Source organism: Oreochromis niloticus, linkage group LG4, assembly GCF_001858045.2.
Source record: "Oreochromis niloticus isolate F11D_XX linkage group LG4, O_niloticus_UMD_NMBU, whole genome shotgun sequence".
NCBI lineage: Eukaryota > Metazoa > Chordata > Actinopteri > Cichliformes > Cichlidae > Oreochromis > Oreochromis niloticus.
In genome coordinates, this window is record NC_031969.2 from 22,173,057 (window position 1) to 22,198,675 (window position 25,619).

General features: G+C 41.4%; 1 protein-coding gene across 1 annotated transcript in view; it reads left to right on the forward strand.

The window, feature by feature from the left end:
- Positions 1-25,619, forward strand: part of sdk2a (sidekick cell adhesion molecule 2a) — an 83,236-nt gene that overhangs the window by 51,684 nt on the left and 5,933 nt on the right. The window contains 37 exon segments of the mRNA XM_003450109.4: positions 3,648-3,759; positions 4,186-4,376; positions 4,632-4,715; positions 4,857-5,051; positions 5,518-5,634; positions 5,907-6,074; positions 6,610-6,712; positions 7,713-7,889; positions 8,175-8,311; positions 9,026-9,173; positions 10,394-10,534; positions 11,726-11,907; positions 14,971-15,086; positions 15,263-15,458; positions 15,561-15,659; positions 15,783-15,974; positions 16,135-16,256; positions 16,381-16,490; positions 16,766-16,916; positions 18,240-18,477; positions 18,564-18,679; positions 18,802-18,991; positions 19,170-19,268; positions 19,784-19,978; positions 20,078-20,279; positions 20,372-20,475; positions 20,727-20,797; positions 20,920-21,055; positions 21,240-21,296; positions 21,726-21,827; positions 21,947-22,062; positions 22,148-22,334; positions 23,662-23,799; positions 24,328-24,489; positions 24,585-24,710; positions 24,804-24,968; positions 25,048-25,188. Coding sequence (XP_003450157.3) covers positions 3,648-3,759; positions 4,186-4,376; positions 4,632-4,715; positions 4,857-5,051; positions 5,518-5,634; positions 5,907-6,074; positions 6,610-6,712; positions 7,713-7,889; positions 8,175-8,311; positions 9,026-9,173; positions 10,394-10,534; positions 11,726-11,907; positions 14,971-15,086; positions 15,263-15,458; positions 15,561-15,659; positions 15,783-15,974; positions 16,135-16,256; positions 16,381-16,490; positions 16,766-16,916; positions 18,240-18,477; positions 18,564-18,679; positions 18,802-18,991; positions 19,170-19,268; positions 19,784-19,978; positions 20,078-20,279; positions 20,372-20,475; positions 20,727-20,797; positions 20,920-21,055; positions 21,240-21,296; positions 21,726-21,827; positions 21,947-22,062; positions 22,148-22,334; positions 23,662-23,799; positions 24,328-24,489; positions 24,585-24,710; positions 24,804-24,968; positions 25,048-25,188 — 5,286 coding nt within the window.

The window sequence follows — 25,619 nt, forward strand, 5'->3', positions numbered from 1 at the left end:
ATGTGTACATGTGTATACACAGGAAACAGACTTCTTCGCCAACAGAGTGAAAGACACAGCGGATTGTTTGTGTCATCGGTCGACTGCATTAACATGTTGTTGCAGATGAAAATGTAGTTTTGGGTTGTTTTTTTTTAAATTGTGTATTTCCTCTTGGCTCATCACTTAGATACACATTTTTATTTAGCACAGTGGCAACACAACAGGTTGCTCAGGCAAAACAGTAGAAACAGAGATAGCGCCCTCTACTGACTGGTGCTTTCTTTATTTCCCGATTTCTCTTTCTAAAAAATACATGCTTATCATACTCATTACCTGCAGCACAATAGATGTCCTGTTATTCTCCAAGACCTCCTCCAACCTCTGGCTTCAATGGCGAATCATAATGTTTTAGGTGGAACTCCAGCAGCACCTCTGTGAAAAGGCAGAAAGGCCCCATGAAGTACACCTTTGGTTGAAATCGTCCTCACAAAAAAACCAAAAATGAATTCATGAAAATGACACTGAGCACACAGGGAATGATTAAGCATACACACGCCTACATCAACACACAAATCAAAGCAGAAGGTCGGCCTCAATTATAAAACCCACATGTGCACAATTTCAAATAAAGTTCGGCATTGGCGGCAGAAGCATGGTTTTAAGTCAAATCATTATGTAGTTTAACTGAACCTGCCGCTTCCTTATCCTCCCACCTACTGTCACCGTTTCTTATCTAAACAAAGTCACACAAATGCTCCCGCCTCCTATTTACTTTCATCTCAACAAAATCAGTCTTTCTTCGCCTACCTCGACGACCCAATTAAAGGAGTCACTCAGTGTGTTTTTCTAGCTATCTGGACAATATTTCCACATGATAGCAACTGTGATAAAAGTCACCATAGGGTTTACAGTGGGATGTTAACTGTAATATTGAAAATTAAAAACTGTTTGTTCTGCGCACTTTTAATGACAGCTTCCTTCTCGCGCCAGCATCTGCTCATCATATCTTTAATGCAGCATTTGTAATTCAGTGCTCAACACGCACGGTACAGCAATCCCCGGGGATCAGATATCACTGGATATCACCCAGTCTGACCTTGCAGATAACACTGTTGTAGTTTGCATCTGAAAGCCAATAAGTTTATTTATTTAATTTTACAACTGCATTTGTTCGTTGTAGCAATTCTCTGGATAAAAGACTAAACAATATGCAGTAGAGGGAGCACCATCTTCCTAAGGGAGCATACAAATGAGACAGAGCTGGGTGTAATAGTGAAACGCGAAGTGGAGTCGGGTACAGCTCCATGCACGCAGACATTCAGGCATCCTTTTTAATATTCCTTAGATTGTGAATTGCTCTGTAGTTGACTTGGATTTACAGTTGTTTTTAGATACAGACAGATGTAAACAGGGTGCCACCCTTAGTAGTGAGAATTTGCTATGCAAGTCACCACATCAATTTTTGCATTACACACTTGAGGTATCCTCAACACTGGGAGTTCATGAACTGCAATGCATTAATTACCGTGTGCTGAGGAACCAGTCGTGTCTATTGGAAAATTAAATGAGTTCTTTGATAAGTCAAATGGAATCCCACTTTTTGCTGCGTTGTTGGCAAACACGGGCTACATTTCCAGCCAAATATGTGGGACATTTCACTTAATTAAACAAAACTGTTCAATTTCCGTGTTTACACAGATTTGTAAAACATTTAGTAAAACTCAAATCGAAATTAAAGTGTTAACAGCCACTCTGTGTAAAGGCGAGTACTTCACACAACATGCCAATCATCACATTTTCAGCAGCGTCAACATGACTCTGTCAAGAGTTCTGATTAATAAATCATTCATAAATTATATGTGATCTTGGCGATTTTCAGTTTTAAATCTTCTTTGTAGAAGATTAATATTAATGCTGTTTGAGTGACTCTTTTCCATCAGTTTCTTTCTTCTCATTTTTCACTTTCACACTTACTTCTCGACTGAAACCTATGCCAATCAAACCTTACACAAAGTCTTGCTTGTTAATTAGTCGCAAAATGTACACGGACCTGCCAAATTCTGTAATCTCACAGAAGTATAGCCAGTAACTGCAGAACCAAGTCACTCTGATTTTTCCTCACTAAGCTCTTGGACAAAGGCAAATCATTGTAGCATGTTTAATTCTTTTTTTCTGTGTGTTTTAGCTTTCTAGGGACTAAAAGGCAGCTATTACAGATGGATTGATTGGTCTTCATTATGCTGATTATTAATAATGTCAACAATGTACTCAAGATGATACTTGTATCACGTTGATGAAAGGATTTAATTAATAATACCACGCCTTCAGACTGCTGCAGTACCACCAATTCTATGTATTTACCAGTTAATCAATAGGTAATTTGTTGCCTAGAAATATAAAAGTAATTTTGAATAAGGTTCAAATGAGCAAAACATTTAACTGCTCATCTCGATCTCTCATCAAATTTCCGAGATGATGACTGCAAAACATTTCTATCTGTTTATTTCTGTCTGTCAAACATCCTACCAATGATTTTTGCTTTCTCTTTTGTGTGTGTGTGTTTTTAAATCTCTGTGCTGCCATGAAGAAAATCTTTGGATATTTGGGAATTCTTTGGCGTTAAATTAAATGTTTTATTTTTGAAATGTTGAATTCGTTCTGAAGAAATGTCAGCAGCATGTTAATTTTGTGTTGTTTGTTATTTCCTTCCATGTTCTGGAAAAGTGCACAGCTTAATGTAATTAATGATATCTAGATCAGCCAAACTTTTGTGAATGCGTGTATTTATTTGATTTGCATGAAGAAGAATTTATGCAAAAAAAAATTGAAGATACTTTGCATTTTAATTTGTTCAAAATATATATATATATATATTTATATTTGTTTTTTAGGTTTTTTATTTGACTGATGATCAGGAGACTATGCAGTAATCACATGGCGAGTAGAGTCAAAGTGGTAATAACTCACAGGAGGTCTATTTTTAGTCAGTGTTTGTAGAGGAAGCAGTGCTACAGTACTGGAGAGATTCTACAGGACTGAGCAATGAAAGGTTGAGATTTATAATCAGGTGCTGCAAAATAACAACAACAATAATAAAAACTTAATTAGAGCCCTTATTAACCTGAGATAGCCCCGAAAATGGTCTCACACAGGCATCCGGAAACGAACTTCAAAGCAATGCATGCACACAACACACTGTAAATGTCCAATCACTCAGACATATACAAGTTCACAGGCCCGTACCCGTACTCCGGGGAGGTGGGGGGAAAATGAGATCAGATTCAGAGAGAGATCACTGATTGAGGGCAGTGAATCGATGGTTGGCTGGAGGCTCTGTGAAACCCGTGAGTGATGGTGCCGCATTTAATCGCCTTTTCTGTTTGTCTCAATTATGTTACATAATGGCTTCTTAACACCTGGGCTAACACCATGCTCAGTAAATGCTGTGTGCACTAGAAAGAGGATCTAAAGTAAAGACAGGGGCGTTAATAGTTGGTTGATAGCATGCTGGCTACTTGGTTGTGATGGTGACAAATTGTCAGTCTCTGTGTAAGGATCTAGTCATGCTCAGTTGGCTATATCAGGCAGAGGCACAGGCTTAATCTGAGACTGGCATGCAATTTAAAGATTTCTTTCACTTTTGTGCATTTCTGTGTGTGTGATAGATGTGGGAGGACCCGCAGACCCCATTGCCCCCTCCATCATCATCCCCCCAAAGAACACCAGTGTAACAGTCGGGAGAAACGAAGCTATCATGGAGTGTGTTGCCAATGCAAGGTAAATGTTCACAAAGAGACATGCAGATCCTGAGGAGGAGACTGCAAATACACACAGTCAGGCATTCACACATTATCAAAACACCACCACCTTCTCCCACCCCCGCATCTGATATTTTGTGATTTAAATGAATCTTGGAATCTTTTGTTTGAACATAATAAAAAGTGTTTTGCACATCTCTCATTTTGTACCTCTCCTCCATTCTTCCCTTTGATTCGGGGCTTCACTCTGTTCTTCCAATCTTGCACAATCCCGGTTCTGAATTCTGACTATTATCTCAAATTCAAAGACTTAATCAGAATGACAGATGTATCCCATTGCTCCCCCAGTGCTCTGTAACCTTGAAACAGAATATAAATCTATATTAAAAACCACGCTCTCAGTCTCTTGCTCTCTTTTTCTCCTTTTCATCTTTTTCTTTTTCAGGCCTCTTGTCAAAATGAGTATCACTTGGAGAAAAGATGGGGCAGTGGTCAATACAGGGATTCGCGATTTTGGCCGCAGATTGGTCATCAGCTTGCCTGCAGTTAGCGATAGTGGCTACTATGAGTGTGAGGCGTCACTTCGGAGCAGCAGTGTCCCCTCTGTCACGGCCGGGGCCTACCTGCATGTTCTTGGTAAACAACACTACAACATACATTTTGACCCTACAGAAAGCAGCTTAGCCTAAATGATCAGTGCTAATCTTCAAGCTGAGATACTTTTCAGAGTCTCCATTCAAAGTTTATATTTCAGTATTAACGCTAATGCTGTTATATAAAGTCGTGCAAATGCTCTATTGCCAGATGAGGGTGATGATAAAAAGCACGCATTATTTTTGGAGCTGTTTTTAAAGGCTATTAGCGAGCAATCACTTTTCTTCTTCGGAACAGAATATCCTCTGTTTGTAAAAGAGCCGCCGAGTCACATCAGCGCAGAAATGGAGAAGGTAGTGGATATCCCCTGTCAGGCTCGAGGTTTGTGGTGTTTTTTTTCCCACTATGCTCCTGCATGTGTGAAAGACTAAAAAAAAAAGCAGTAAAAAAGAAAAGAAAATAGACTACAGGGTCACAGTGACCAGAGACAAAAAATAAATAAATCCTTTCCTCCCTCTGCAGGCACACCACAGCCTGAGATAGTGTGGTATAAAGATGCAGTGCCCATCAGCCCGGTGAAGATCCCCAGGTACAGGGTGTTGGTAGGAGGCAGTCTACAGATCAACGGTCTCCTGCCAGATGACACAGGGATGTTTCAGTGCTTTGCTCGCAATCTAGCAGGAGAGATCCAGACAAACACCTACCTTGCCGTTACTAGTATGTCCCCCTTGAAATTTTTTTTCAACGTTATCCACACGTCTGCCGATTCATTCTGTTTGTCTTTCAGCTCCGTCCTTCCTCTCTTCTCTTTCCTAATCCTCTCTTGTCCCTCTCTGTGTCTTCCCTTTCTACACCCATCTATCTATATATCTCTTTGCAGTGACAGATTTGTCAGCCTTGGATGCTCGGGCAATTATTGCCTATTTTTGAATGAGAGAATGATCAGGAGAAGCAGAGAGACAGAGGCGCCTTGTCAGATTCTCAGAGCTGTCCCTGAGAATGAGACCTGACAGCTGCCCCTTTTGTCAAGTCCATTAAGCTTTCAGCTGCTGCCTGCTTTATTAGGGAGAAAGCTGTTTATGTCTCTCATTATCACCTCTGTCTTACCTGATTTTGCTTGAACGTATGCGTTTTTCTCCATGTCTGTGCGTGTGTCTCATGTGCCTGACCCCTCCCCATCCAGGTATTGCTCCTAACATAACCGCTGGCCCCTCTGACAGTGCAGTGATTGACGGCATGTCAGTCATCCTACACTGTGAAACCTCGGGAGCCCCGCGGCCAGCCATCACCTGGCAGAAAGGTGCGTGGGCTAACAGCATGAGGTATTGGGGAGATTATTATGCTGCATTTTGACTAGTCAGTTAGACAAGAGCTATAAAAAGGATCCAGAATATATATTTTCTCCAAACAAGCTGTATTTCTTTACTGTTGCTGTGCTGCTTTTCCTTCTGTTTGTTTTCCCTGACATTTCTCCAATACTCTAATCTCTCTTGTTCTTTCCCCACACCCCCCCCTTTTTTTGTTCCCCGTCCTTTCTCCCATATCATCGATCACTTCCACCCTTCCCTGCAGGTGAACGTGTCTTGGCCAGTGGATCGGTCCAGCTGCCCAGGTTCACCCTGCTGGAATCGGGCAGCTTACTAATCAGCCCCTCCCACCTGTCTGACGCTGGAACATACACCTGCATGGCCAGTAACTCAAGGGGCATTGACGAGGCTTCAGCTGACCTGTTGGTCTGGGGTAAGCGTAACAGCAACTGGACACCCTCTGTAGAACAGAATAGAAGTTTTTTGGAACACATCATAAGACTGTGTGATCTGAGCTATTTATATATATATATACATATAGATGTGCTTATTCTATTTTAATCTCTCTCTTTGTTTTTTACATCGTTCAACACTTGTATAACTTGCTGAAAATGATGAGACCTAGTCCAGACCTTTGGAATATGTGAAAAAATAAAAGGAGAAAATGTCTTTTTTGGTATTGTTATTATTAAATACATGACGTGCTAAATTGTAGAAGAAGTACATGCTTTTTTTTCTCCTAGAGGTCATTGTCAAGATATTTCGACTTACACGTGAACTCATTTTTGTGACTAAATTCACATTACCTGTCTTTGAAACCTTGCAAAATACTTTGCCAATTGAAAATAGAATATAATTTATGCTATTTCAGACAGATATTGAGTGAAAGATGAGACCAATTCCTGTAATCTCTGTTCAGTTCACTGATCAAACAGTCTCTGAATAACAGCCTTTGGGCATTTTCACAGCACGTACCCGCATCACTAAACCGCCACAAGACCAGAGTGTCATCAAAGGGACCAAGGCTGTTATGACCTGTGGTGTAACCCATGATCCCAGTGTCACTGTAAGGTAATCTTTTGGAATATGCTCTCTTTCCTTGTCGGTCTTACTCCTCATTCTTTTTATGTAAGTAAATGTTGTGCAAGTAAATAGCACCTTTCAAAAAGAGCAGTATACGTTCACACACCAGTAACGTGCCATTAGGATCACCTTGGATTTTAGTGTCTTGCCCAAGGACACTTTGGCATATGGAGTTGACAGAGATCGTGTCAACAATGGGAACTGTAGATAAACTGTTCTACTACCTGAGCCAAGGCCATCCCATATTTTTTAATCACTCCCAGCCTTGCGAACAAGCTTGGGCATCAGTGTTGTACTTAATTAGTTTATGAAATCTGCAAGAGATCTCATAGTGTTTATCCACCCTTAGAAGACTTCCTATGGGAAGCATCCGAAACGCTTGGAGTCAGATTTAGGAATTAGTCCATTGCCTTCCCTCATTCTTTAGACAGTCTTGAGCATGACAGAGTGTGTGTACAGGCATCTGTCTCAGAGGGAGTGAAATGATGTCTATGGAGCCCAGTGATTAGAGAGCCTGTCACCTGTGGGCCTACGACATTGATCAGATTGCAGGGTAAACAGATGAATATGTAAACAGAGTAATAACTTCAGACAGCGCCTTTAATTAAACGCAACACAGAGGAGATTAGCTGCAGAGCCCGAATAGTCGCTATTAATCACGGGAGCTCCTAATATTTGCATGCCTGCATGCATGTGCGCATGTAATGGGGGGTGTCCATATGTGTGGGTGGGTTAAATAACGAGGAGTGAAATCCGTGGATGATAAGTTGTGCGTTGCACGTGTGACACAGAGAGAGATTTTTCTATCCAAACACTTTGCTGCCAGCTTTGTAGCGCTTTTCGTTGTTGCTAGCTCCTTCTGTGTTTGCCGTGTGAACTTATAAAGGGCAAACAATTTTGCTGTAACTGTGAAGTGTTAAAGTTTGCGTATGTGTGTGTCTGTTTTTTCGTGGGTAACACAGTTACGTTCTCATGCACGTGCTTTCAGACATGTGTGGGAGAAGAGCGGCACTGTGATTGACGTGAACACGTCCCCACGTTTGCGTCTGGATCCTGACGGGACCCTGCACATCTCCCAAACGTGGTCGGGTGACATTGGAACATATACCTGCAGGGTGACCTCGGTGGGTGGCAATGACTCTCGCAGCGCCCACCTCCGAGTCAGGTTTGCATATTTACCCAATGTCTCCCCAGTCTTATCGTGCTGTTTTTAGTTGGGTTTTTTTCCTCTGTTTTTTTTTTTCTTTTACATGCGACCAGGACATGATGGATGGATGTTTTCTCCACTGTTGTGGTTTATCACTGCTCTCCTCTCTAATCCATCAAACACCTCTAATATTTACAATGCCTCACTCTCACTCTAACTGTTCAGTTCTGTTATTTTCTGCCTTCTTGTCTGATTCTATTTCTCTTATCACTTGTTCCCTTTCACCCACATTTGCACGTACAGGCAGTTACCTCATGCTCCAGAAAACCCAATAGCAGTTCTGAGTACCACGGAGAAGAGGGCCATCAACCTAACGTGGGCCCAGGCCTTCGATGGCAACAGCCCCCTTATCCGCTACATCCTGGAGGTCTCAGAAAACAGTGAGTTTTTCCACCAAGCACCTCTATCACCTTTAACCATGCACACCTAATGCAAACTCACAAATGTAATAGTTTTATTAGTAATTTCGAAGGTGATATTGCTAGTTTATTCTCAAAGGGAACACTAATTTGCAATCCCTCCTATTATATTACATTTCAATTGTGTATCTAAAATTGGCAGTTGCACGCTCTCATACATTCCTCAATCTGTATAACTCAATTGCCTCACTTGTACGTTTCCTTACAAATGAACAGGGAGACCAAATTGTGTTGCTGTCCAATACTCTTATCTTCCTTTCACTTGATAAAATCAAAGAAGTGGGAATGTTTTCACCCACTGAGACTAAATTGCTCAACCATTTCTCATCGAAGCTCAGGCTAACTGAGTAGATGACAACTCATTATAAGGAAAATGAATCTGAGGATGCAGATGGGATCTGGGTTTTGGATAATTGAATTGCAATTTGATATTTAGAGGGACTTTATGCAAAATAAATTATTTGTTTCTTATCAGTAGCTGCACTATTATTACTGACAAAATGAAACAGTGGTGTGCAATGATAGTCAGAAATAACAATGAATTTAAATTTAAGTTCGCAAGTAGTGGAGAGATTTTTTTTTTTTCCCAAGAGTCTTAATGACCTCACAAGGTCATTCATCATTCTCTAGCTACTGCTCACAGCTTTATCTTTATGTGTGTCCTCTCTATCTCAGACGCGCCTTGGACAGTGCTGCTGGCCAACATTGAGCCAGAGTCTACTGGGGTTACTGTTGGTGGCCTCATCCCGGCGCGCTCATACCAGTTCCGCCTGTGTGCCGTAAATGACGTGGGCAGAGGCCAGTTCAGCAAAGAGACTGACCGGTGGGTGCTTCACTTAGCTGTTATGCATCTGCTGAATGTTAAGAATATTGCTCGTAGACTGTGTTTCTTAATGTGTACACTGGCCGTGAGACAAGCGTTGCACTTTGAGGGCTTTTACTGTTCTGGAACAAGCCGTTCTTCCTCGCTCGTCTTGGCAGTTCAATAGAAAATCCTGTGATTATTTCCTGTAAGTCCACTTTTTGGTCTTCATTCCTCTGGGAGTGAGGGAGAGATGAGCCGGCTTCAGGATGGGCCTTTTCAAGATAAAACTGTGAATGAGCTGAAATTGCGCTTTGTGAAGACTTGATGGGTGCGCTGACCCAGCTTCGTCTCGCTCCCTCCTATTAACTTCCTTTGCCATACTTCATGAGTAAAATACAGAGAGGCTTGAAAGTGGCAGAGCTCAACACAGACTCAAATCTCAAGTGAATTTTCTTGACTAGGAAGAAGAAGCTGTCATAAACATGCAGGCCCACCTCCGCGCACTCTCACACACATTCTTAGCTCATCACTATTCGCCTATGCACACTACTGTCTGACCTTGTGTGCATCAACACAACCCATTGGATTTTTTTTTCTAACTGCAGAAAGACCCTCCTCAAACTAAAAGCCACCACTACCCATTACGCACCTTTTGCACCACACACTCATTCGCGGAGCCGAATTCCAGTGTGAATCTGCCCAGACAAGAATGCACCACAGGAGGGTGACTGAGCGTCAGTGAGTGCAGGGCTTTTCTGAGGCATCTCTCTGGCACACCTCTTTGATCCTAAACACTCTGCTTTATCTCCTCCAGAGCAGTGCTCCGGTGCACTGGGAAGAAATCAAGATGTCATCTTAAATTGACTTAAGGGAAAAGTCTGCCTGGATCTCTCTTTCTTGTTCTTTTATATCTTTCGCTCACTCGCCCTGTCTCTCCATTGTGCTGCTCCATTTTTTACCAAGGCCTCTTTGATCTTTTTTCATGCCACAGCAAGCTGTCCCTCTGCGGACAGTATTATAGAGAATATGTTTTGGACAAAGACACAGCAACACTTAACCCAACTTTCCTTTATGGTGTTCTGAAAAAAACACAAAAAGCAGTCTTTATTATGTTTTGATGTCTATGATGAAATGGAATAGAAATATGCAGAAACCCAGGATAATTAATGCACGGCTTCACTTTGTCTCTGCTTTTACCTCTCCTTTCTTATTTCTTTTCTCCTTGCTCCTCGCTGCAGACTAACTCTCCCCGAAGAACCTCCCAGCGCCCCCCCTCAGACAGTCATCGCAAGTGGACGCACAAATCAGTCCATCATGATCCAATGGCAGCCACCCCCGGAGAGTCATCAAAATGGTCCACTCCAGGGCTACATCATCAGGTAAAAAGACCATGACAACCTGCCTGTTTCTCTCTCTCTCTCTCTCTCTTTTTTTTATCCAAGGATAGGTGCCTGTCTGGCCCTGTGCCATTCAGATGCGATAATAACTGTTATGTCAGTCCCTTTTCTCCTTTTCCATTTTGCTTCATTCTTGCTCACTGTGTCTGTAAAATAATTGGTGCAAATTAAATACCTTCTTCTACATCCATCTGTTGTCACCTCTCTTTTTGTAACCATTTTATAACTGCTCTGCATGATTTTTTTTCGTACTCTTACTACTCTCAGTCCCTCACTACTGGCAAAAAAATGCCAGTAAAATCCTAACATATGTTTATTGTGTTCTGTCTGCTCTCTGAAAGCCTTCAGTTGATCCAGAATGCTGGAGCATGAGGACTGACAGGGCTATAAAGAGAGACCATTTTTCTCCCATTTTAGCTTGTCTTCATGTTCTCCTTGCTAAATCCAGAATCTAATTTAAAAACCTTTTTTTCACATAAAAAGTCTTGAATAGTCAGGCCCCATCTTATTCTAAAACCCTCATTGTACTATATCACCTTGAAAAACCACTTCCCTCTCAGACTGCTGGTTTACTTGATATTCCTTAATATACTTGTGGATATTTAAAAGTAGAATGGGAGAGAGCCTTCATGTTTCAGGCCCCTCTTCTGTGGAACCAGCTCCCAGTTTGGATATCGGCGACATCCTCTGTTTTTTTAAGATTAGACTTAAAGTTAGGACTGGATCAGGTTAGCCTGAACGCTTGCAATAAGCCTAGGCTGCTGTGGGGTTTCCATTATGGATTCAGCATTTCTTCTTCTTCTCACCTCTTTTCACTTTCTATTTGTTTATATAACACTTTGTGTTTAATTATTAGTTATTAATCTCCTTTTGTCCTCACCCCCAACTAATCACAGCAGATGGCTGCCCCTCTCAGAGCATGGCTCTGCCAGAGGTTTCTTCCTTTTAAAAGGTTTTTTTTTTCATTTCCACTGTCACCAAGTGCTTGGTCACTGGGTGGTCTGATTTTGGGGGTTTTCTCTCTATTATTGTAAGGTCTTTACAATGTAAAGTGCCTTGAGGCGACTGTTGTTGTGATTTGGTTGCTATATAAATAAAACTGAACTGAATTGAATGGTCTGTGTGGTCCTTGTCTTTCTGTCTTTCTCTATCCTTCAATTACTCTGCTCTCAGGTACTGTCTGTCTGGGCTTCCAGTTGATTGTCAGATGAAAAACATCACAAACCCAGACCAAACAAGTTTGCTCCTGGAGGACCTCATCATCTGGACCAACTACGAGATTGAGGTGGCAGCCTACAATGGAGCAGGCCGGGGCACCTACAGCCACAAAGTCACTGAGTGGACTCTGCAAGGAGGTGAGAGTGGCAAACAGACAATATTATAGTAAAAGCAGGGCTCAAGTTAATAATCACTGTCTGCAGGCATCACGCTATGGGTTTCCTTTTTACTTAAAATTAAGCCTGAAACATGAAACTTGACACATTTATCTGTCTTTAGTGTCAAATTAAGAGTTATCAATCATGTTTTCATTTTTTTTATTTACCACTGAAATGGTGATGTGTACACATTTTAAAGAGTACAGCCACTACATTTTTTATTTCTATTTCATATCTTGAGTCATAAATCAGCATTCAGCACAGAGCAGCAAAAAGGTCTGTAAAAGGCATGACAAGTCATAAGTAAGTGCTATTTTCCTTTCAACGCTGCTTATTTTTAGTCTTAATAAATGCCGCGATAAACACTGTATACAGCTATGAGCCCAAAAGCTTCATCAGATACTTCTGTAAAATTCAGCCCAGGCTTTTACTTAACTTTTAGTTTGAAGTTTTAGATTTATCTAGATTCATTACTTTTGTCCTTGCTTATTTTGATCACATATCTCTGTATGGTTATGCATAACACATGCTTACTACTTTTTTAATATATTTTTTTTCTTTGAAAATGTGTGTCTTTTTTACTGAGTGCCCCATTAAAATGCATGCTGTTATTCAGACTTTGTTCTGACTGCAACAGTTAAAAGAAAAGTTTCATAGTTACCAGATTTTTGCATTTGTCCTTTTTTTTTTATTTTAGAATGTGTTTGTTTGTTTGTTTGTTTGTTGGCTGGTTGGTTGGTTTTTATAATAATAATAACATGTTATACAGTAGTAGCAGCAGGAACAGCGCTATGATTAGCACTGTTGCCTCACAACAAGGTCCAAAGAAGGTTGTGGTTTTGAATCGGCAATGTTTCTATGGGTAGTTTGCTTATTCTCCTCATGTCTGCATAGGTTCTCTCCAGGTACTTAAACTTCCTCCTAACAATCCAAAGACATGCAGTTAGTGAGATTAGGTTAACTGGTTACAGACATCTCAGTCTCCATAAGCATAACCTTTACTTTGACAGCCCAAAGACTTTGGTTGTTTTTCTCAGCACAGATTTAATTGTTTCAGCACATAAACTATCGAGTGATGATGAGTGTCAGATATGTGACATATCTTTTGATTTTTGCAGAGGGAACCTGTCTCGGTTGGCTTCTTTTCTCATTGTACATGCTGAGTAGTGTAATTAGAACACATATTGTGAACTTTCCCCGGTGTCATACAGCTACATATTTCGACACGCCTACTGATTCCAACACCTTAGGCTTCTTGTTTCCCTGTCTGCTCAAAATCTTCAGAGGATAAAAGTCAAATTAGCAAAATCTGTTTTTGCCTTTGTGGCAGCAGATCTAAAGGGAACAAGCTTTTAGATGTTTAGCTTTCGGAAATCTGGCTTCTTATTTTTTTCCAACGTGACTTTGTAACACAGTAACATGCTGACTTTTTGTAGATTCCAGCTTTTGTGTTAGCGTGTTGAAAGGTTCATCTGAGTTTTGACTTTAAGATTTAATGATGTCATCATTGCTGCCAGTCAAGGTCAATCTGTAGAAATGTTCCTTCTATACTTTACCAAATGCCTTCTGATTCAGATGCACTGTGCTGACATTCAATGTGATTTTAAATTCCTTTAACTTGTATATAAAGCTCTGACAGGCTTAACACACTCACATATCTCTGGATGCCTGTCATGGTAAATCCATTACATGAACAGAGATCTCTGCACCATACTCAATAAATATTCCCTTGAGCATCCATAAGAAAACTGGGAGGGTTCACATTTCATCATATGTTCCATTTCCTGCTAAGAAACAGTTATTCAAGGAAAATTCAGAAGTTATTTTTGACTTCTTTGGATTTTACAGGTGCTCGGGTTTTTGCATTACTAGTCTGTTACATTCTTTTCAACTCTAAATGTCAGGTAGCGTAAAAGAGAGTGAGAGCAGGCTCTTAGTTTGTTCCTATAGTATGGAAATAAATACACAGAGCTCTTGTGTCTGTCTTAGTTATGATTATAATTGTGCAGCTTCAGCAGCACATGCCTTTTGTTTATTTTAAGAAACACTGCTCTTCAAGTGCTTTCTCATTTCTCCCTCAGTTTCCTCTTTGCATTCTTCCATACATATCCCTTTGTATAAATATTGTTCATTTGTATAATGAGCCCTACATGTGTCTTTGAGATGAATACAAGCTGTCTCTTTGAACACTTTGTTTTGTCTAACGACAAACTTTTATTTTGAAATGAGGGAATCTGTCTGGCACACCTAATCTTAAAACCTTGGAAACTTGTGCACACATTTTGTGTAATGTCTGATCAATTAGTCGGTTAACGATCGAGTCCAGCTCAGAATCCGTTGCATCTGCAATTAAACGAATGCGCCCGATTTCTGGAGAAACACAACCATGCTGTGACGAATTAGCAAAACTATGAAACCTGGAAAGTATAGCACATGTCGCAATTTTATTTCCCTTTTCTCTTCACTTGCAAAAAAATGTAAAAATGGTTTCATCATCCATGTCATTGTTAGTGAACACGAGCAGTGAACATGTTTAGCTGAGCTCTCATTAATTGGATGTTTCCATCATTTGTGCCATTAAAGACGGAAGAGCAGGAGAGCGGGTTATGCTGTGAATTTCAATACAAGAGAATTAAGAAATGCACAAGGACAGGAGGACCAGTACTGGCCAATCAGCTTCATTAATGTGCAACTCCCTGACTGTTTTCCGGTGTTACATCAGAGTGGCATGCTCGCTTCAAACAAACTGCTGCAGGGTTCACCTGGAAGCTGCCTGAGGCAACTGCTTTCACACCCGGTGTGATTGGCATGTTCTTACCTCCCCAAATGAGCAAAAATAAAAATTCCCTGAGCCTGATTCTCACGCTCTAAATGAGGTTGGTCTGAAAGCTCCCCTTGTAGGCTTTTCCTTCCATGTCTCATCACTATTCCCATTTTTCTCTCTTCCTTTGCTTATGTCTGCCCCTCTCTCCCTCTACCTTAATCTCTCACCCTCCCTGCTCCTCTTAATGTTTTTTTTTTTTTTTACTTCCCCTGGATCAGTGCCCACTGTGCCACCAGGAAATGTACAAGCCGAGGCTGTCAACTCCACTACTGTGCGCTTTACCTGGACTGCCCCGAGCCCGCAGTTTATCAATGGAATCAACCAGGGATATAAGGTGAGCAGCTCCTTTCTGTAAACTGGTGCACTCTAGTGGTCAAGAAGGGCATTGTTGTTACAGTATACAAGCACTGTCAGTCAGATTTTTTTTAACTCACTTGATAAATCCTAAAAAAATCTTTGGCACCCAAAATGTCCACAATAACATCTCGTCTCCTGTTATAAAATTTCTAGCTTTTGGCCTGGGAACCAAGTCGGCCCAACGAAGTCGCTGTGGTTATGGTACGCCCCAACTTTCAGGACAGTGTTCACATTGGCTACATAGCAGGCCTTAAAAGGTTCACAGAATACTACACTTCAGTATTATGCTTCACTACCCCGGGAGACGGTCCCCGCAGTCCGCCTCAGCGGTTACGCACACATGAGGATAGTATGTGTCCCTGTTCAGGAAATTATTTTGGTATTTAAAGATCATTATGTGCCAGGCTGTTGTCCTACTCATACACTACTTGTTTTTATTATGTTTTTATAGCCCCTGGTGCAGTGGGACACCTTAGTTTCACTGACATATTGGACACCTCTCTAAAAGTTAGTTGGAAGGAGCCACAAGAGAAAAATGGTATTCTCACAGGTAACCATTAAAGATGACTATATAGCACGATTATGTCCCTTTGCGTTGTCCGCTGTTTTAAGTCACCAAGACATAAAACTGCGATTACTGCGTAACTGTTTGGTAATTCCCCACCGCTTTCAGGTTATCGCATCTCCTGGGAGGAGTTCAACAGGACAAATACCAGAGTAACCCATTATTTGCCCAACCTGACTCAGGAGTACAAGGTTACTGGGCTCACTCCTCTCACTACTTACACCATCCAGGTGGCAGCCATGACCTCCAAGGGCCAAGGCCAGCTCTCTGCTTCCACTATTTCCTCTGGTGTACCCCCAGGTCAGGCCTTTACTGAGCAGTTTAACGATTAGTACTCGGTAGACACTAGAATAGTAATTTTACTGAGCAGGTTTCTGTTCAGCAACCTTTAAATTCTATGAACAATTCAATTAATACCATTCAAGTGTTCATTTGATTTCTCCTCAATTCTCCACTACAGAGCTGCCTGGCCCTCCAACCAATTTAGCCATCTCCAACATCGGCCCCCGCTCTGTCACTCTCCAGTTCAAACCTGGTTATGATGGCAAAACATCCATTTCCCGTTGGCAGGTTGAAGCTCAGGTATGATTTAGTTAGACATTTTAAGATTATTGTATTTATCTTTATTTTCATGCGTAGGTTGAACTGTCATTTTTGTTTCATTTGTTCAGCTGCTGATATCACTCCATTTCCCTATGCATTTCAGATTGGTATAATTGGAGAGAATGAAGAGTGGCTAATGGTTCAGCAGCTGGCTAATGAACCTGATGCTAGATCACTGGAGGTTCTGGACCTGAACCCTTATACTTACTACAGGTGAGTGCACACGCATCAAACCACTGCGCACCCTCCACACACAGAAAATAAACTGTCTCTCCTGTCTAATGTTAGATTAGGAATTATTTTAGCCTTTAACTCTGCTCATAAAAAGATCCTGTTCCCTTTTGCTACATTGACCAACTTCGTTTTTGGACATCATTAAAGTCCCATTTCATCAGACCTGAAACAGATCAGTTCTAATCCTCTGTATCATGATTAACACCAGTTTATCCACACTGTTATCCGCAGTTATCTGGTTTCTTTTGTTGCAGGTTCCGAATGCGTCAGGTAAACATCGTGGGCACAAGTCCTCCAAGTCAGCCGTCCAGAAAGATCCAGACCCTGCAGGCCCCTCCAGACATCGCCCCAGCAAATGTCACCCTGCGCACAGCTAGTGAGACCAGCCTGTGGCTTCGCTGGGTGGTAAGCCGCCACCCTTCATTTCACATTGGTCCCAATTCAGTCAGTCTGAAGTTTATTGAGTTTCATCAGATATTATTAGGTCAGGACTCAATTTTGGATATGTAGATTTTAGCATGTTTTTGCATGCACCATGTAAAAGCTATTTTTAAATTACTTTTTTTTCTTCTGGAAATGTTGGAAAGTAATGTTGGGATAAGACAGAATTGGGAAAATGCCCTTGGGTTGTTAAAATTATTAAGATAAGCTTTGTAAAAATCTGATTTTGGTGAAGGACATAAAAATTCATCCATCCATTACTTAATCGCTTATCCAACTTAAGGTCCCATAAAAACCGTGGGGAAAAATCACATATTAAAAAGTTTGCAATAAAATGATTACTTTGAAAGTTTGAAATAAATAAACCTGTTTTCAAAAGCCTCAGTTTAGAAACCTTTTTTATGTTGTTTTTTTGCTTCTGCAAATTTGCTGCTCTTCTCTGGATTCTGTTATATGATGAATAAATAAAGGAGATGATATTCATGATGGTTCAGAAAGCCACATGCACTATGTCCTTGGTTATGGCTAATTTCTGTGTCAGTGAGGTTCTCTTTGCGTCACCGTGGTGTCACCTAAGCACTGAGACAAAGAGACTCGTGGCATTCCTGCAACTCCTTAAAAAGGATTAAAAAAGGTAGATATACCAGCAAATAGATGTCAGCTGGGTAATAGGCTCTACAAATTGATGACATAGCTCACTGATCGTGGCCTCCTTTCACAAGCTGAGTGTTGTAAAACTGTCGTAAAATTTTGTGGCTCACTTCATGGCTGTGGCATAGAAGCATCTATGAATCAGGACCGTGCTAATTTAAAAACTACAGCTCCTTATGTTCAGTGCATTTAAGTACATTTATCATGTTTGCAAGTGCTGGTGATAGATGCAATTCTCAAATAATCGATCTATGTTAATCTTATTAGTAGTGAGAGACAAAGTTAAGGAGTGATTGTAAGAATATTGTTGCATTTCAGCAATAATATATTTTAAAACATCCCGAAAGCTGTATTTATGCCCTGCTAAGCAACTACATTTTAATTGCTTTTCAAGACTTGTAGCCTAAATATGAACCTGTAGTGCCTGATTTAAAGTTCTGCAGTTTTCTTAAAACATTATCATATTTTAAAATCTAAGCTAATCCCTGCAATTCAAACTAATTCTTGTTGTTCTGGCAACACTTTGTACCTACTGTAAATTATGTACATTATACCTACTGTCAATTATGATGTCATTTCTGTTGGTCTTGCTTGAACTGTGGATATAAAAACAGCAACAACAAAAAATCATCTTAGCCTCTTCCAGAGTGGGAGTACAATGGCAATCCAGATCTGGTTGGCTATCGCATCCAGTACGCCAAAGCCGGAACTAAAGGGGGGGTCCTTTCTCACGTCATAATGGACCGCCTAGAGAGGGAGTTCACCATAGAGGACTTGGAAGAATGGACAGAGTATGAGGTCAGAGTTCAGGCCATCAATGGTATTGGCTCCGGACCATGGAGTCAGCCAGTCCACTGCAGGACAAGGGAGTCTGGTGAGAAAATAAATATCCTATGGCAACATAAATCACATAAATGTGATTGAAGCCTTTTAAATGGCCTCCTTTATCTTCTGCTGCAGTCCCCTCCAGCGGCCCCACCAATGTCTCAGCATTCGCCACCACCTCCAGCAGCATATTGGTGCGGTGGGGAGAGGTCCAAGAGACTGACCGCAATGGACTCATCTTGGGCTATAAGGTAACAGCTCTGACTGTTTGTCTGAAATTGAAACAGATTTCAGAGTCAAATTCAAATAAATAATGTGCTTCTAAGTACTAATACTCCTAAAGTCATTATGTAAAATCTTCTGCATCTTTCAGGTTGTTTATAAGGAGAAGGACTCAGACACAGCTCCAGATTTCTGGACAGTAGAGGGAAACACCAGTCATAGTGTCCAGCTAACTGGTCTGGGCAAGTATGTCCTCTATGAGATCCAGGTATTAGCCTTCACACGAATCGGAGACGGAAGGTGCAGCTCACCGTCCATTCTAGAGAGGACTTTGGATGATGGTAAATTAACTTTTCCAAGCAACTTCTGCTGTAGCTGAAGCTGTTCATGTTTCATCTCTAAACAAATGCAATATCAATAATGTTCTTTTTTCAAATGTATACATTTGCTTTTCTTAAATCGCTGGATTTCTGTCATGTATGATAATCTTGCCTAATGATTTTTCATTTGCTGTGACAGTACCGGGCCCTCCAGTTGGCATATTGTTCCCAGAAGTCAGAACCACCTCTGTTAGGCTTATCTGGCAACCTCCTGCACAGCCTAATGGAATTATACTGGGTGAGTTTACAATAAGCAGACCTTCTGCTATGGACTTTGATAGCATTGGGAGAGAAAGTCAAGGCTGGTCAAGGCAGTGGAATTTTATTTTTATAACAGCTTTCAATATGTAGGAGTTATAAAGGGCAGTGAATGATATATTAAAGACATTAAGCAAAGGTATAAAAGACATAGAAGGCAATAAAAAGACACAAATTAATGGGATGTAAAATGAGTAAAATATAAGAGAAGATGAAAATCAGCTAAAATAAAAAAGACAAATTAAACAGAAAAATAAAAACTTACAGCTCAGCTTCAGTGCTGGAGTGTCCCAAATTAAATTTCATAAAAATCAGGGGGGAAAAAGAGCCTTAAGTCTTAAGCCATGATTAAAACAAAGTCTTAGACCAAGAGTGGAATTTCCCTTCAAATTTCCACATCTCCTCTGGTTTGATTTTTTCACTGGAGCCAATTTGTTCTTCTTGCTTATCCCGTTTTATGCATGACTTTATTTTGATATGAGTTTGTCTTCTTAGCTTATCAGATCACATTCAGAAGAAACTCTTCAAATAGCAATGCTGCCACCGTAGATGTGCTGAGCCCCAGTGCACGACAGTACACAGCAGCTGGACTGAAACCAGAGATGGTTTATGTATTCCGGCTCACTGCTCAAACACGCAAGGGTTGGGGGGAGGCTGCTGAGGCTCTGGTGGTCACAACAGAGAAGAGAGGTTAGTGTAAAATGCTGCAGCTAAAATGTATTATTTAAATGATCCACCTCTAAATATTAAGGCTGAGAGGGACCGTGTGTGTCTGTCTGTGCCCTTTAGCTCGACCCCAGCCCACGAGCCGTCCCACAGTGCCTCAAGAGGAAGTCCAGGCTCGCAGAGTGCTGTTGTCATGGGAACCAGGCAGCGATGGCTTGTCCCCAGTTCGTTACTATACAGTCCAGTACAGAGAGCTTCCAGACAGCAACTGGACTGTTCACTCCGCATCAGTCAGTCATGAAACAAACTCCTATATAGTGGACAGGTAAACATAAAAGTCTGCTTTGGTAACTGCATTACCCTTATTATTGTCAGTAGCTCTGTGTGACACACGCACGCTTTCTTCTCTCCCTCAAGGTTAAAGCCATTTACTTCTTACCAGTTCCGTGTTAAAGCCACCAATGACATTGGAGACAGTGAATACAGTGAGGAGAGTGAGGCCATCACTACGCTACAGGATGGTAAGAATTTGTGACTAAGCCAGCACGCACCACAGAGACATTATCTATTGATTTTTCCATTGAGTTTCTAACTGTGAAAGCATGCCTTTACATTTAAGCTTTGACTTTGAATTATCGCAGTGAATACTTTACGTCAACAGTATGTGTATTTACTTTCGAGCTGTTCTCCACCACACTGTTTGAACGCCGTATCGCTTTCCACAGCTATGCTGAATTGGTAACACAGTGTTGTTGTTTTTTATCTTTTCTAGCTCCAGACAAAGCACCAACAATACTGTCTGTTACACCCCACACCACCACCTCTGTACTGGTCAGATGGCAGGTAGGTTGGTAGCTTGAAAATGCTTTTTCTTTCTTTTATTTTGCAAAGGATAATAGAATAGAAACTAATATTAATTGGCCATCATAAATGTTGGACATTAAGCAGACTTCCTCTCGTCCTAGCCTCCTCCTGAGGACCATATAAATGGAGTCTTGTTGGGGTTCAGAGTCAGGTACAGGGAGCTACACTATGACAGAGTACGCAGCTTCACTGTCCGCACAGTCAACAGTCCCTCAACCAACTGGGCTGATCTTACTGGTGAGTTAGCTACTTTTTGAAAGCTTCTGCCTGTTATTTAAATACCTTCACTTAATTGTGCTGCTTTAGCATCACCAAATGCTGCAGGTGATCCAAAAAATATAAACAGAAATGCGCTCTTTCCCATTTTTCTAAACCCACTTTTATTCCTCCCAATCTTCCCCTTTTCCTATTTAAACTCCAGCTCCCTACAGCGTCAGGAACTTGAGTGAATCCTCGCTCACCCAGTATGAACTCGATAGTAAGTCTCGTATCTCTCTTTATGCCCCTCTCTTCCATTACCCTCCATCTGTTTGCATGTCATCTGTGAAAGTTTATTTGCACAAAATATGCCATTTGTATACTAATTTACAGCAAGTGTGCCTTCCATCCTCCCACTCATCTGTAGCCACTAAGGGACCACCGCGGTTTCTTACTGTGTGCAAATGACTTTAATCTCTCCAAGCTTCCCTGTCATTATTTCAGCATGCTTTCCGTCTTTTTAATCACTGACAAATCTTCCACGTGTCCCCACAACAACCTCATCTTTTCATCAGTCTGCTTCTTAATTCTCACACTCCATTGTTCTGCCACGGGCATCACTGTGACTGTCTCTCACTGGAGTAACTTCTTATTACTCTTTCATCCTAACTGTTCTATTAAAATGCTGCTATGGGTTCTCTGCTTGCAGATTTGAGTAAACACAAACGCTATGAGATTCGTCTCAGTGTGTATAATGCAGTGGGGGAGGGTCCTAGCAGTGCACCACAGGAAGTGTTTGTTGGAGAGGCGGGTATGTTTCTTTTCTCTCTGTGCAGCAAGTCTGCAACTCTACTTACCCTTTATCTTTATTCAATTTTTAGCAGTTATAACACATAATAGCTCAATTACTTAAATCCTGCCCTTATCTAGTCCCAACAGCCCCTCCGCAAAATGTGGTGGTCCAGTCCTCAACAGCAACACAGCTGGATGTTACGTGGGACCCACCTCCTCTGGATGCCCAGAATGGAGACATACAGGGTTACAAGGTATTAATAATGTGTATTTATGTTCATGTTTATATATTTTCATTGAAAACCTTATGAATCCTAAACTCTTTCATTTTCTTTCCAGATCTATTTTTGGGAGTTTCAGCTCCAGAATGAGACAGAGCGCCTGCGTACCCTGTTCCTGCCAGAGCTTGGGGTGAAGCTTAAAAATCTGACAGGATACACCACCTACATGATCAGTGTGGCAGCCTTCAACGCTGCAGGGGATGGGCCCCGCTCCCTGCCCACCAGAGGGCGCACTCAGCAAGCAGGTGAGTCACGCAAAATCCAGACGTGGACAGAAAGATTACAGTGATCCTTCAAAAGACCAGAGGGATTTATCTTGCAGCATCTTGCTTTTTGCAGTCTTTGGATCTATATATCTTATTCCTCTTTATCTTTCGTTAATCCCCCCTCCCCCTGTCATCTGCACAACGAGACTGCTCATTATTTAACCACATCGCTCGGTGGATACATGGTTTTCAAAGCTTTTGAAGAGTAGAGCGGTACAAAAGGTGGCTGAAAGAGAATAGGCAGTGTTTTCATATTGACTCATTGTGTTTCTGTAGCTTTAAGACAAATAACATAAAAGCTTTCCCTCCTATTCAGCAGGAAACATTCTCACTGAACTGTTTAGTTTTGTCCTGTGAGATGTAGTATTAGAGATCTGAGTCTTTTTGGCACATCCTGCTGGACAAACCATGGGGGAAGCAGCCTAATGACGGCAGGGGAGAAAAGAATACAAAGTGCGGGGGACACATGTAGATTAGTATTTTTTGGCTACAACTGAACAAAGATGTCTGTGTTTACCAGCTAGTGAAAGTCCCTCCTCTGCGTTTTCTGCAGAGAATGATTTACAGTGTATATTTCTCACGTCTCTCCCACCCCCTTGAAGGCTGTGACATTGGCAAGGGGTACAAAGTGCTGAGAACTTAAAAACACAGGCAGGAATTTTGGCTCCTCACACAACAGGGTACTGGGAAGTGAGCCAACACAAGCTTTTGTGATTTTTATGCAGAATTGTGTCTAAATCCTGACACTTAGCTGGATCTGGGTTGGTTCAGCACTCAAATTTCTCAAAGCTGTTGTTCAAGGTCACAGAATGAATTTTAGTGTCATTTCAGTGTCTTCTTTTGGGTTTGGGGGAATTAGTTGCCTATACTGCTATGCAGGACTTTGTTTGGTCCTCTTCATTTATTTTTTGCTGATTATTCTTTTCATTTATTTTTTCTGAACTGTCCTACTATTCAAGTTCTGTGCTAATTTGCATAGCTTGTCTTTTATGAATTTGGCAAATGTTCTTCTTGGCTGTAGACAATAAGCACTGCCCATGGATTTCACTGATTTGCTGATCCACAAACCAAAACTTTTTGTTGCCAGTGTAACTTTGAAGGAAAAAGGGCAATTAACTAATAAAAAATGTTTTTAAAGACAACTCACAAATGTAATTTTTTCAATTCATATTTACTTCACTGTGACAGCTCTTGGTCAGTACTTTGCAGTGTTGTGACCGAGTTTTCAGTGTATACGCTGTTTTTATCTCACGACTGATAAAGTTCCAATTGACATCTCACCTTTTCCCACTTTCTTTGACAAAAGCGCCAAGTGCTCCGAGCTACGTGCACTTCAGTGAGTTGACCACCACTTCGGTCAACGTGTCCTGGGGAGAGCCGAAGCAGGCCAACGGCATCATTGAGGGCTACCGCCTGGTTTATGAGCCCTGCACTCCAGTTGATGGTGAGAAACTCCGCCTGGAACCTAACAACTCTGCCATTGCTTGACATTCCTCAGCTTGCTTTTCTCACGCAGTGATTTACGACCTCAAGCCTCTTAACCATACTCTTTTTTTGACCTGCGCTGCTTAAGCTTATGCTCTAATTTGTTACAGATGAGTGTAGGCCCTGCAGTAACATATATGGCATGGCTGATAAAATATGTTGGAGTGTTGTACAGTTTTTACTCACAGTGAGAGCAACATAGTTAACAGCCAGCTAAATGCGGCTGCCTGGACCAGATTGTCGAGTAATTGGGAGCAGAGGTGGAACGCTGAGCTGCTGTGGTCCTGTGGCTATCTGCTAATCGACCAAGAGTTAAGCTAGATAAAGCAATAAAGATATTTTCCTGGTCTCTGACAGTGAGTTTATCTGGTCTTGTGTGTGACTGTATGTCTGCGCTTATGCACAAAGCTTGGCTCTTTGTCGCTTGTAGAAAGCAGTATCTAGAGTCTTAGTGTTTCCTGTACAGACTCCTCTCCTCGCACTCCAGGTGTCAGTAAGATAGTGACAGTAGATGTGAAGGGCAGTGCTCCCCAGTGGATGAAGATCAAAGATCTGGCCGACGGTGTCACATACAACTTTCGCATCCGGGCCAAAACTCTCACTTACGGCCCCGAGGTTGAGGCCAACATCACCACTGGACCCGGAGAAGGTGGGATGCTACAGCTTTTCTTTATTACAGCGTCAATAATCGAATCCTTTGAGGACTCCCTTGTCATTTTTTATCCACCGTTCTTGTTTTCTCAGGAGCTCCAGGCCCTCCAGGAGAACCCTTTATTTCTCGATATGGCACAGCTCTCACACTGCATTGGACAAGTGGCGATCAAGGCCGTGCACCCATCACGCGATACGTCATAGAGGCCAGACCATCTGGTGGGCCAATTACAAACATACATGTTGTTTGAGTTTTAATCTGTCCACCGTACACTTTAATTTTATTCACATATTTTCTTATTTTGCCTTTAGATGAAGGATTGTGGGACATTCTCATTAAAGACATTCCCAGAGAAGTGACATCCTACACTCTTAATATGGACATGCTACGAGAAGGGGTCACCTACGACTTTCGAGTAATTGCCGTCAACGACTATGGCTACGGGTCCCCCAGTGCCCCGTCCCCTTCCATATCAGGTCAGTTGTAATATAAAATGAAGACTTACGCAGTGTTGTGCTAAATATCAGATATTAATATCTATTATTTTGGTTTCAGCCCAGAAAGTGTCTCCCTTCTATGAGGAGTGGTGGTTCTTGGTAGTCATTGCTCTTGTGGGACTCATCTTTATCCTCCTCCTTATTTTCATTCTCATCATCCGAGGCCAGAGTAAAAAGTATACCAAAAAAACAGACTCAGGTATGAAACACACCTTAAACTCTGCTAATATCTCAGGCTCTCTCTCTGTTTGCAACCCAGGCAATCGAGTGGAATTTGTCTTCCTCTTAGACAGGTCTGCTGAGCGCTGCATTTTAATGACTGCAGCATCCAAAGTCTATCTTATTAAATGGGAGCAAAAAGGCTCACACAGTTAGACAAATGGCCTTGATTTCCCTCCGTTGTTTGGCTGACAGGGGAAATATGAGGGTTAATGTTATCAGTGAACAGCTGAAATTGGCAGATGAATAAATATTATTGTTCGTATTTTACTGCAGCAAGGATCAATACCGGAATAAATGGCTTGGCAGTGATTTAATGCTCAGGTCATTAGATAGACTGAGAGTAATTATTTAACAACAGCAAAGGTTGCTCCTGTATCACTGTATCAACAAGTCAATTATTTTCTTTAA